Source organism: Chironomus tepperi, unplaced genomic scaffold, assembly GCF_022539635.2.
Source record: "Chironomus tepperi strain 1889 unplaced genomic scaffold, CSIRO-AGI_Ctep_v1 contig_89, whole genome shotgun sequence".
Classification (NCBI taxonomy): Eukaryota; Metazoa; Arthropoda; class Insecta; order Diptera; family Chironomidae; genus Chironomus; species Chironomus tepperi.
In genome coordinates this window covers 586236-599079 of record NW_027226211.1, presented here as the reverse complement: position 1 = coordinate 599079, position 12844 = coordinate 586236, and the positions used below count along the sequence as shown (strand labels likewise).

At 33.2% G+C, this 12844-nt stretch overlaps 1 protein-coding gene across 1 annotated transcript in view; it reads right to left on the bottom strand.

The window, feature by feature from the left end:
- Positions 1–1763: 1763 nt before the first annotated feature.
- The window catches only part of LOC139086876 (dipeptidase 1), a 68031-nt gene continuing 56950 nt past the window's right edge, over positions 1764–12844 (bottom strand). The window contains exon 12 of the mRNA XM_070635494.1: positions 1764–12835. Coding sequence (XP_070491595.1) covers positions 12728–12835 — 108 coding nt within the window. The 3' untranslated portion in view covers positions 1764–12727. The remainder of the gene's footprint in view (positions 12836–12844) is intronic.

Sequence of the window (12844 nt, the reverse complement as noted above, 5' to 3'; positions counted from 1 at the left end):
CTTGGAATTGGTAATTGGCAAGCGGTAGCTAGCGATAGAGCCAGCTTCAGGAGCCGACTGAGGGAGGCCATGGATCACACTTGATCTGTATGCGAAGTATGTAAGTATAGCAACGATGCTAAAATCATTAATTTATCAACAAACTAGACAAACCGATCACCTCAATCAACCATTTCTAACCTCCACTAAATGAGAAAGCTTGCCATTAAAATTATGAGACAATCTTTTTAATTCTTCCTTTTTTCATACATTACTGAATGGCATTCTCGGAAATGAGAGGAAAATAATTTTATATCTCAAAAGATTAAAGTTTTTTTTTTGTTTGAAGAGTAAATTACTTTAAGTAATCATTATTTGCAGATTATACTGAAAGTTTTTCAGCGATAATTTCTCATCTCTTTCATGTTCTGGTTATTTTTTTTTGTTGCTGCGGGAATCTTTAGTTGACGGTTTTTAAGTTGAGTGGAAGTTTTGTTGAAGAATTTAATGAAAAGTTTTATATTATTTTGTGTGATGCAGGAAAGGAAAAAATGGTACAAAATAGTTTGAATTACTTCTTTTACTTGATGGAAAAGTTGGCAGGTTTGAAGATTATTTATTTATTCTTGTTTGTTGGATGTACTAAAGGTTGACATGAGTTTGATGTGGTTAGTGAAAAATCAGGTGCAGAGTTTTAAGACATTTACTTCCTTACATTCTTCGCTGGCTCTCTTTTTAGTTCTCTCAGCTCTTGTCTGTCTTTCTGTGTCGTTCTGTGTCGTTCTGTGTCTATTCTGTGTTGTTCTGTGTTGCTCTGTGTCTTTCTGTGTCTTTCTGCGTCTTTCTGTGTCTTTCTGTGTCTTTCTGTGTCTTTCTGTGTCTTTCTGTGTCTTTCTGTGTCTTTCTGTGTCTTTCTGTGTCTTTCTGTGTCTTTCTGTGTCTTTCTGTGTCGTCTTGTGTCGTTCTGTGTCTTTATGTGTCTTTCTGTGTCGTTCTGTGTCTTTCTGTGTCGTCTTGTGTCGTCTTGTGTCGTTCTGTGTCTTTCTGTGTCGTTCTATGTCTTTCTGTGTCTTTCTGTGTCGTTCTGTGTCTTTCTGTGTCGTTCTGTGTCGTTCTGTGTCGTCTTGTGTCGTCTTGTGTCGTTCTGTGTCTTTCTGTGTCTTTCTGTGTCTTTCTGTGTCTTTCTGTGTCATTCTGTGTCGTTCTGTGTCTTTCTGTGTCTTTCTGAGTCGTTCTGTGTCTTTTCTGTCATGTTTGTCTGTCTGCCAGGAATTACATGCCTTTGTTACTGGAATTCGGTCAATTTTAACTGGTTTCAAAGACTATTAAACCAACTCTGCATGAATCAACATAAATGTAACCATAAATTTCAACAATAATGCTTCAAAATATCAAAATAATGCTCAATACCTAGAAATTCCAATACAAAAAGACATATATAACATCATAACCTGCATCACAACAGCACTGAGTATCTGAAAAACTTTAAAATCTGCAATATAAATAGAAGAAAATTATTATCAAGTATGAAGTTCAACAAAGAACATAAAAGTGCTGTTGACAGGACAACATAAAGAATAAACTTCTGTTTTTTAATTAAAACATTTTATTTATTGCACTTTTTTTTCTGTCTTAAATGCATTTCAAATATTTTTTTTTTATCATCTTATGTCTTTTTACAATATTTCCATTTTTTTTTTATATATTTAACATTTTTCATTTATGTATTTTTATCTATAAATATTTCCATTTTTTTTTACAATTTTCTTTATTTATTTGTTTAGTTTATTATTTTAGCTTAGTTTTCGGTTTCATTTTTCTATGAATTTTTCGTTTTATTCAGACAAATTTAGTTGGAAAACAGCAAATAAAGAGAAAAAAATTATGATAAAAAAATGAGAAAAGTTTTTAAATTGAAAATTTATTTTTGGAATTTTCTTTAAAGAAAAATTTATAAATCACAATTTTTATTGGACGTGAATTTGAGAGCTTTTTTTGGGGGTGTTTTATGTGAATGGGGGTGGGTGTTTTTGGGGACTTTGAATGAGTTTGTAAATCTAGTTGATGTTTGGTAAGTCAATTTTATTTCAAATTACGGTATATGATACTCTAATGTCATGGGTGCAGCTAGGAAGTTTTTGAGAGGAGGGGTAGGGGGTGTTGACTTAAGAAGTTGAATAAATCATGGTTTTATTTAAATAAGTCGTATTTGAGCATCATTGCATTTATCAAGGACACAGGCATTCTATAGAAGCTTTGAAATGGCAAAATAGATCATTAATTGAAGAGCCTATTTGCTATAAGCAACCCCAACTAATTGTTGCATTCTAACAGTGTCCCGAGCTTTTTTTGAGAATAATTGCTCTAAAGCAGACCCCAAAGATGACTCATGACTATTTTTACATACAAAGTCCAAATTTACTTCATCCTTTACTGCTAAAGACTTTAAATTTGACTTAAAACTCACCATACATCACGTCTACATACGGAAATGCCACACCCCAACCCAAGCACTCCCCCAAATAACCTCAAACTCAAAACTATGAAGTACGAGAAAAAAAATTTCAATTTACTGAAAATTTATATTTATGCTGACAGAATGAAAAATAGTCTTTTACCATAGAATTTAGTACATTTTTTTTTTGTTACAAAATTTTTTTTTTACACAATTTTTCTTCTTCATTTCGTCTAAAAAGGAATTGAATTGAAAATTTTTCATATTCTGTTGCATGTTTCTGATATGTTTTTCATCATTATTGTTGCAATGAAATGAAAAATATTTCCCCCTTTTTTCGAGTATCTCAAGTCCTTCTCTCGGCGAGAAGGAAAAATTATTTTTTCATCGATTATTTTTTGGTTCATCCGTTGCATTGCGCTATATTTGGACTTCTTCTTTTTTGGAAATAAATTTTTCTTGTGATGAAATGGCAGAATTTATGGATTTATGGAGGTCATTTTTTGTGTGAGATGGGAAATTGCATGAATTTAATTGAATATTTTATAGACGTTTTTTTGATGAATTTTTGGGGTTTTTAGATTGAAATTTTTGAATTTTTTGGATATTAAATTTTATGAAGGGGGTTGAGGATGGATTTTGGCTCAAACAGTCGAATTAGCTACTCATCGTCAAATTTGCATTAGAATATATGGTTAAGTTGTTGCAGATTTGGCATCATAGAGGATGAAGATATACGCAGATATCTAGACGTCCCCTAGACGGGATGGTCTCGAACTCAAACTCGATCTCGATCGATCAAACTCGATCTCGATCGATCAAACTCGATCTCGATCGATCAATCTCGAACTCAAACTCGATCTCGATCGATCAATCTCTAACTCAAACTCGATCTCGATCGATCAATCTCGAACTCAAACTCGATCTCGATCGATCAATCTCTCGAACTCGAACTCGATCTCGATCGATCAATCTCTCGAACTCGAACTCGATCTCGATCGATCAATCTCTCGAACTCGAACTCGATCTCGATCGATCAATCTCTCGAACTCGAACTCGATCTCGATCGATCAATCTCTCGAACTCGAACTCGATCTCGATCGATCAATCTCTCGAACTCGAACTCGATCTCGATCGATCAATCTCTCGAACTCGAACTCGATCTCGATCGATCAATCTCTCGAACTCGAACTCGATCTCGATCGATCAATCTCGAAATCAAACTCATCTTACCTTGCACAATCCTAGCCTTGTCGACTTTCTAAAGGTTTCTACAAATTTAACCTTACAACTTCTTTCTCCTTAACTTACAAAGAAACACTTTTAAGTACTACAAAAAGCTTTAAAGTTCATCAAGTGTTTCTTTATTTCAAAACTTTTTCTCAATTGTTGAAAATCTCTCAATAATATACTCAAAGCAGTTTTAAAGTTTCTAACAATATCCCACACATTAAGTTCCAACTATAATTTACAAAGCATCCAATACTAAAAACTTAATTCCCATTCGAACAATTTTTCAATCAACTCAACCCCAATTCACGTTCTACCCCCATCTTGTGACATGTCTCTAATATTTATGGATATTTATATACTGTGACTCAACTTAAAGTACAACAGTTTTACATCATCCTAACATTTTTTGCACTCTTGTGTATGGATAGTTCATCGAATGAAGAGATCTTTTTGTAAAACAAACAATCTTAGCTTACAATAGCATCGATTGTATAGGGAATAATTGGTGAACTGCAAAGTCAATGAATTTGCTTTATGCTTGACTAATACTCTTGAGATTACTCAGATTTCAAAGACTTTTGACTGTAAATTCGAAAAGTTTGGGTGCATTGGAAGTTGATCTGATATAAACTTAAGATGTGGGTTAAGCTGAGTGGGGAGGTCGTGTTATGCAAATTTGTGTACATGAGAGATTTGAAGAGGTAAATTTTCAATTAATTTAATTGATATTGTTGTTGATGTTGAGAATATTTCTGCAGTAATGTCCAAAATTCTCAAGAAGATGTCATGTCTGATCAAATTTCCTGTCCACAAGAGTTGTAGGTATTGTTTTGTAATGTCAAGTGCAATTTATACATTTGTACATATCATTGTTTGGACTCTTCAAGAATAAGAGACTTTTGAATCTTGTGAAAGTTGAGCTTAGTCATTAGAATATATCCGAGCTGCACTACTTAGTGGTTAGGACATCGATATATCGTTATGTTAACGACTAGATGTGAAGGTGCTCTGACGAAATCATGATACCCTAAAAGGCTCTCTTGAGCGTTGCTCTTAGCTTACTCTTTACGCCTTATCTCTTTTGCCTGCTAAATGATTGGGCAACTTGAAATAATGCATAAGATTTGGTCGAATTCTGAGAACAATAATCAATGTCAAGTCAATAACTACATAGACATAAGGTCAATTAATGACAAATTTTAAGGAATATTCCAGGTAAAATGTCATTTGTCAACCGTAGGTTTAAAGCAGAGCTCGAAATCGAGTCAAGTCGACTCGAGTCGATCAGAAAAAAGCCGAATGATCTCGAGTCGACTTGGAGTCGAGTACATTTTAGTCGAGTTGAGCCGACTCGAGTCGACTTCAACCAAATCGACTTCGAGCTCTGGTTTAAAAAATAACTACTATATGTGTCATATTGTCTACTCAGCATCATTTTGGAGCCATGGCAGAGCTATGAAGGAACCATGACATAATCATGACTGAACTATAACAGAACCATAACGGAACCATGTCATAACTATGTCATAACTATGTCATAACCATGTCAGAACCATGTTAGAACTATTTCAGAACCATCAAAGCTGTTTTTATACCATATTTAATTCAAGATTCGATAGAGATAGTATCAGACTTTGTGTTTGTAATTGGCAAGCGGTAACCAGCGATAGAACCAGCTTCAGATGCCATCTGAGAGAGGCCATGGATCACACTTCATCGGTTCGACCAACGAAGTAATAAAAAAAAAGTTTGATTCGCTATTCAATGACTAGTTGAATCTGTCCAATATCAACGACCTCTCCCTACATTTTGACACCAAATTCACCTCAAATAATTCACATTTTACACTAAAAAATATTGAATTTAAACAATTTCCGTCTCCTTTATATTCAAGAAACGATGATGATAATTTTCGTGATAAAATGTATTTTAATATTTCCAAGTAAGCGCAACCCCATCGTCTTTTGCTCCTTTGTGATGCTTTGTATATGCAAAAAAAAAAAAAAAATTCTCTTCATTTTATTTTATCACAATAAAATTTGACGAGTTTCTTCTTCTACTCTTATAACTATAAAATATTATTATTATTTTTTTTTTTTATTCATGTCTTCTTCCGGAAGAATCTCTATTCTTCTGTTATTGGACTTTAATGTCTTGAAAAGGAATGAAAAGAAGAATGAGAGAAAAAATTTTGTGATTTGATATTAAGTGTCAGAGTTGTCACAAACAAAGTACGAAAATAACGAGTTTGGATGTGGGTAAGTAGAAGACATAAAATATTGAAAGATTTGATGTGAAAATCATTTGGTTATCATATTAAAGTTTTGTGATGTCTTGTGACAGTCAGATATATAAAAAAATAAATATTAGAGAAATAAAAGATGTTTTTGGATATGGGATGATTATTTTGTAAATTTGATGGGTGATGGGCTCATTAAGTTAAGTAGGTACCAAGAAAGGGGGTCAATTTTCAAAAACGCATGCTTGAAGAATCTTTAGGGTCGTGCACGGTACAGAACGATGAGGACAAATCAGAGGTTGATGTCTACTTGGATTATTTATGGGATCGAATCAACTTAAGTCGACTTTTTCATACAAAATCCGAGTTTACTTTAAGTTGCTGGGATAAATTACATTGTTCGACGTGAAAATGATCTTAAATCAGCCATCACCGACCCGTCAGGGCAACCTGAAGCTTAGACAATCATCTGAAAATTGTACAATTTTTATGCATTTTGTAACTTCCATTAACAGAAAGATTGAGTAAATTTAACAATTTCTACAATTTTCAAATGAGTGTCTAAGCTTTGAGGGCAAACTCACGTCTTGATGTCAACGCACGTATTGACGCTCTGGCGACTGTATTGTGACTATAAATATCTACAATTTTTAGGTAAGAATACAAAAGGTATCCGATGACTCGACTTCGAACTAATATGAAATTCTCAGATGGATTAAGACAATTTAGAGATCATTTGAGCTTGATCCTCATTAGACAACCTTTGAAGGATATTTTTGAAAAAATTATGAAATAGTTTTAAATTGGCTATGAACAAGGGCCAGACACTAACGTAAAAATTGCGATTCTTGCAATTTTTTCAAATCAAAAGTCATAAAATTTGCAATTTTTGATATACATTGAGAAGTGATAGATAATCGCGGTAATGATCCACATGTCATTGGTGGTTTTGATCGAACCATTGTGTGCCGTGGCACAAAAAAGATTGCCTTCCTCTGTCATAGAACGTTAAAAATTGCAATTTTTACAATTTTTAAATTTTTTTTTTCATCGAAAAATTTAACAAAATGAAGATTTTTTTTTCAGAAATAGGAGGATTGACTCTTAAATCCCTTCTAAATAGAACCTTGCATCGGACTTAACACTTCATTTTTTACACACCAAACCATCAACTCTGTCACAAAACATCCTCCATCTACAAATTTTCTCTTTCTTTTTTGCATTCTCCTTTTATTCCATATTTCGCTCATTCACACAAATCGCGAATCAAGCGGAGCTGTGAGAATATAATAATAAATATGTATGTATATATATAAATATAAAAAAAAAGAATTTTGAAACATAACAATATTCTCGATAAAATATTTGCTCGAAGGGAATAACCAATAAAAATTGTGATGATTTTAACGTTTTTTTTTGTGTGTCATGCTGCTTTATTTCCGTTCAACACAGAATAAATGATGTTTTCAAATGTTATGTCATTGTAACAACTAATATTTACTTTTCATTTATTTCTCTCAGTTTTTTTTTTTTTTTTTGATATTTTTTTTAGTGCCAGCACAAAGCACAAAAATGGAATTCTTTTATTCATGAATGAGATTTTTTTTCATAAAATATAATATATAATCGTTATCCATGCTCAGTTTTTCATTTTTTTTTTTTTTTTGGTTGGTAGGCAAAAAAACTGATTTCATTTTTTTAATATCAACACTTTATATCATTTTAGATGTGGAATTGTGGGGAAATGAATTTGATGAAAAATGCAGATAAATTTATGAAAAAAAAAAGAGATTGAATTGAAAATTGATAGAAATTGTGATTGATATGGTGCTGTGTTATGGGAATTTTTTTGGATTAAGAGTGGGAGGAGATGGCTTGTGATGTAGAGATTCTTTTGATCTACTGTTATCCTATCAATTTCTATACTGTAAATCACGGGGTTTTGTGAATTTTTCCAATTTTTCTTAATCGGAAATTGGTTGTTAGTTTGCTAGAATATAATTGTGTTTCAAATTGATGATTAAAGAGTTTTGAGGCGCAATCTAAAGGACTTTCTAGATCACAATTGATGTTTATGTAGAAATGTCATTTTAAGTTTTTGGGCATCTTATAAGTGAGGGTTATGATACCGAGCTTCCTTCCCGAGCACAAAATCGATCATAAGACTTAACTCCTGAACTCGATCTCGAGATTGGTCGACTCCAATAATTTGTGGCCCACTTTGCAGTGAAGAAAAACCACTTAGGCTTAGTTAGGACGCAGTTCACTAAATCCTAATTCTGACATCTCATCTCTAAAGGTTTTGGGATCCATATACAAGGGAATTTTCCCCCTTAAAGTCTTAAGAAGTCTCAAGTATTTGTTCAGCATTTGAATCAATTAGTCCGAAAGTTCCAAATCATGAGAATTTCAGTTAGATTCATTTTTTAATTCTTACGGATTCACAGGTTTTAATTTGCTTCTGGAAAATTCTCTTATCTTAGTCTTAATGTTGATCTTGGTCTCGGTTTTGGTCTCAGTCCCGATTTAGAGTAGATAGTTTTCCTTACTTTAATGGTGACAACTAAAGAGGACAAAATACCCTGCTAACAGTCTTAACAAGCAATCCATCCTCCCATACTGATGAAACAACAATTTTTTGTTCACAGGAATCAAACCACTTTAAAAAACACTCAATTCTGCGTTTATATGCGAGTGGGTGAGAATCAAACGAGTAATTAATTTCACGAAAATATAAAAAATTTCACATTAATTCATTATACAATTTTTTTGTCTTTATCATGAATGTGAGTATGTGCGAGCACCATCGTCATCATCATTTATATCAATTTTATGAAATTAAAATTTCATTTCGGCATGTCGTTCTCATTCATTGCATGGCACTTTTTATATATATTTTATTAAAATACACAAAAATATTCTTTTTTTATATATTTTATTCCTGTTCTCGCTATCTCTCTGTGGAATTGGAAGCTTTTTTTTTGCTGCTGCTTTGTTTTAAAAAATAAAGAGTGAGTGAAAAAAATGAGAATGGAATTAATTTATGATATAATATGAAAATTTATGAAAAAAATATATTTGACAAGGGGTGGGCAGTAATTAGTAAGAGATTAACGGTTGGTATTTCATTTTTGAGATTGAATGTCATTTGGTAGCTTAAGTTTGACTCCGGGATAAGGACTTGAAATGGTAGATTAAAAGCTTATTCAATCACTGTCTGAAGGTTGGCAGTTCTATAATTATGATAGGAATATTAAGACTTACAATCTATTATCTTCGATTCCAAAATTTGCAATACATCAACAGAATGCAAACAGGTTGATTGTAAGACTAAATGCTGTCTAGCTCAGAAGTTTGAATACCCAAATAGAATCTGAGTAAATCTGGATGTTACAAAAAGCTCAAATTTCTCAAGGTCGACTCATTTTTATGTGGAAAAGTCGACTGGACTTTATATAAAATTTGAGTCGAATTCTAGTTCTGCTAGTTTCTATCTGAATGTCTGACTGTTAAAATTCAAGTTCAAATGAATGCAATTTTATCCAAGGTGTCAACGATAATCATTACTCCATGCATCTACATACTGCATGTGTCTATTTGATCTTCTATTTGTGAAACTATTAGATCCTTTCTGTCAACATTCTATTCGTAATCTATTCGCTAATCTTAAAAAACCTGCATTTTTGCTGAAATTCAAGTTTCTGGCCGATTCCTTAATTTAAAGTTGCTTACAACTTTGATTTCATTTTATCTCGGACACTAAACAGTCATCAAATCAATATTGATCTGAAAATCAAATGTGTCTTTTTGAACATTCAGAGAATTTGACATCAAAACCTGTACCTGGAATTCTTGTGTTGAAGCATAATTGGTGTTTTGGGGATACTTGGTCTGATTGAAAGGGTTGTTCACTTTTTACGTGCATTTTTAGAATGATGGGGGTCTGAGGTCTTGTGAAATATCAAACAAGGGGAACCGAAGGGTTTAACAGATTATTTTTTTGAATTCAATGATAATTCATCGATATCCGCATGCAATTTTTCACAAGCTATCACTAATTTCCTCCTTACAAAATTAGAATGCCCACCCCTTGTCAAAAAAACAAAAAAAAAAGATTGAAAGACAAAATATTTGCACAAAACTCATAAATTTTTTTTTCTCATCTTTATTTTTCATGTTAAACAAATGAGCATTAAAAAATATATTCGACATGTTTGTGCAATCTCTTAAAAAATGCACGGGCACCGAAAAGAATGAAATGTTTTTCTACATAAATAATAATTTATAATAAATTTTTTTGTCAACATGATTTTATTCCTTTTTTTTTATTATTATTTACACGATTGGTCGAAAAATATTCACTTTTATGTGACTGTGAAGTCTCTGATATCAACTCTTTTTTTTTTTTGATTTATGTGTGTTTACGATTCCACATTTCGATTTTAATTAATTAATTAATTTATTGGTTTTTAATTCGATTTTTTTTATATGTTCAGCATGAAAAAAATATATATCTTGTGACACAAATTTGTTCCATAAATTATCATTTTTTTAGCATGTCGATTCTAAAAAAATTAATTTTTGTTTTTAAAAATTGGAAGCGATTAATTTTGTTGAAATGTTCACCTGGTTGGGTGAGAGGAAAGGATTGAACTAAAAAGGTTGATGATAAATTTCAATTAATTAAGTTATTGTTTTGGGAGGGATTGTGATTAATATGTTGGTGACTTTTGGGACTGTTTTGGTGATCAATTTGGATTTGACACATTTGGAATTAAGTTGGAATTTAAGGAAGTATTCTTATTTTAGTCTGACTTTTTAGATAGCAAGAGGTCGCGCAGTCGACCAAAGAACTCATGGAAACAAGCTGAAAATAGAGTTATGGAACACTCAGGCGCCGACTTAGAATGTTAGGGTTTGATCACTGAAATTTTGATCTTGCTCATCTAGCACAAATGTAGATTTTAAGCTTAAGCAGGTTGAATGCGTGGTCTCTAGACTAAAAGACAAGCTCACTATCATGCTAATCAAGTATATTTAATATTTTGTTTGCCAGAGAAACTGTTGATCTAACAGAAAAAAACACATTTCTGAATGATGGATCTTCAGTGGGACTCAAACCCACGTCCTACGATTTCCAGTCACATGCTTCTACCACTGAGCTATCGAGGGTTATTGACTACACGACAAAGTGGCTTATGTAAGCTCTAAATCTTCTGTGTTTCCTTTACTACTGCACACCCAATGATATACTGTTAAATGGTCATTACAGGAATGGAAGGGCATACACTTTGCCAGCTAGGGATTAACTTGACATTACGTCAATTGGCCCACCCGGCATTGCTTGCCATGCAGTTCTCTGAAACGCTAAATATCCGTCAAAACATTCTAAACTCCTTTAAAATTCAGAATCAATCCCCAACATCATGCAGACTCCCAAACTCCCTCCCCAAACCATCAACCAACTATCAAATCAAAACAACCAGCACCGCATCATCATCCACAACAACAACAAAATTCTTTTTCCAATTCTCTTATTTCTCTGACCTAATAGATTTTTAATTTCCTCTTCTTTATTCCTTCCTCTACTCTCGGTCGTGATTTCATTCACATGATGCAATCGGTTTTAATTAACAAAAAACTTTTTTTTTTCTATATCCTCTTATTATCCCCTTTTGTGATGATTCTTATGGCTATTTGGAAGTGAGGAAAATGAGAGTAAGAGGAACTCAAGAAGACGAAAGAAAATAATTAGAAGAAAAATATTTAGTAATTAGGTCACAGAGTTATAAGAACAATAATTTTTAACGGTGATTCTATTTTGGTGAATTTTTTGTAGGGGGTTTTGGAAGGGTTTGAAGGTGGTAAGTGGGGTAAGTTGTAATGAAAATTGATAGATTTAATGATTTTTGAGCGTATTTTGAATTTTAAAATAGAATCTAGACTAAAGTGAAATCTGACTTGGTGCCTGGTTTGATTTAAGTCTGACACCTTGCTCCAGTCTGTTGCAGGATCGAGCGTCACCTCACCTGGATGTCGAATCGACAGTCAAACTGGCTGTGTGGCGGATCGAGAGTCATCTGGGCCGGGGTCGAATCGAGAGCTTCCCCGGATGGGTGTCGGATTTGAAGTCACCCTGGCTGGATGTCGGAGCTCTTGGCAGAGTGTTTGATCGAGAGTCACCTAAGCTTTGTGTCGAATCGAGAGTTTTTTGGCTGGGTGTAGGATCAAAAGACACCCCAGCCTGGTCCCAGTTCGAGAGTTTCCCTAGCTGGATGTAGAATCAAGAGTCACCCTAGCCGGGTGCAGGATCGATTAACCAACTTGTGCTATTCAACTAAGCTACAAATAAGACACCAAGAACCCTTGCTCCGTCATTGATGCCAAATATACAAAAATCAATAAAATCTAATAAAATTCACCATACCTTCTTCAAAATCCCTCCAAACAAGGTCACAAAAAATTCCTCATGACTTTAACTAAAAAAAATCCTCAAATTGTCTTTTATATATTTTTTTCATGCTACTCTAGATCCAGTGGAGATATAAAAAAAATTTTCATTTCATTTTATTTTTATTACTTTTTTTTTGTGTCTCACGAAGACGATGAAGAAGAGCAAGTCCGAGGAAGCAAATGGAAATAAGATCCAATTACATCGTTATTTGTCTACTTTCGGCTCGAAAAAACGTCTCAGTAAAATTGAGACAAATGATGAACATTTTTTGTTTGTGTCTTTTTTTTGTCAAAAGTTTTCAACTTCCATACTCAGCGTGGAAGTTCCAAAAATTGATTTAAATTAAAATTATTTTAATATTTGTGCATCACGTTCGCGGACCACTAAATCGACAATATGATCGACCTAAGATGTCTTCTGGTGAAATGTCTTGATCAATTGGCAACATTCCCTGAGCTTCTAGTTGATCCCTTACCTAATTACA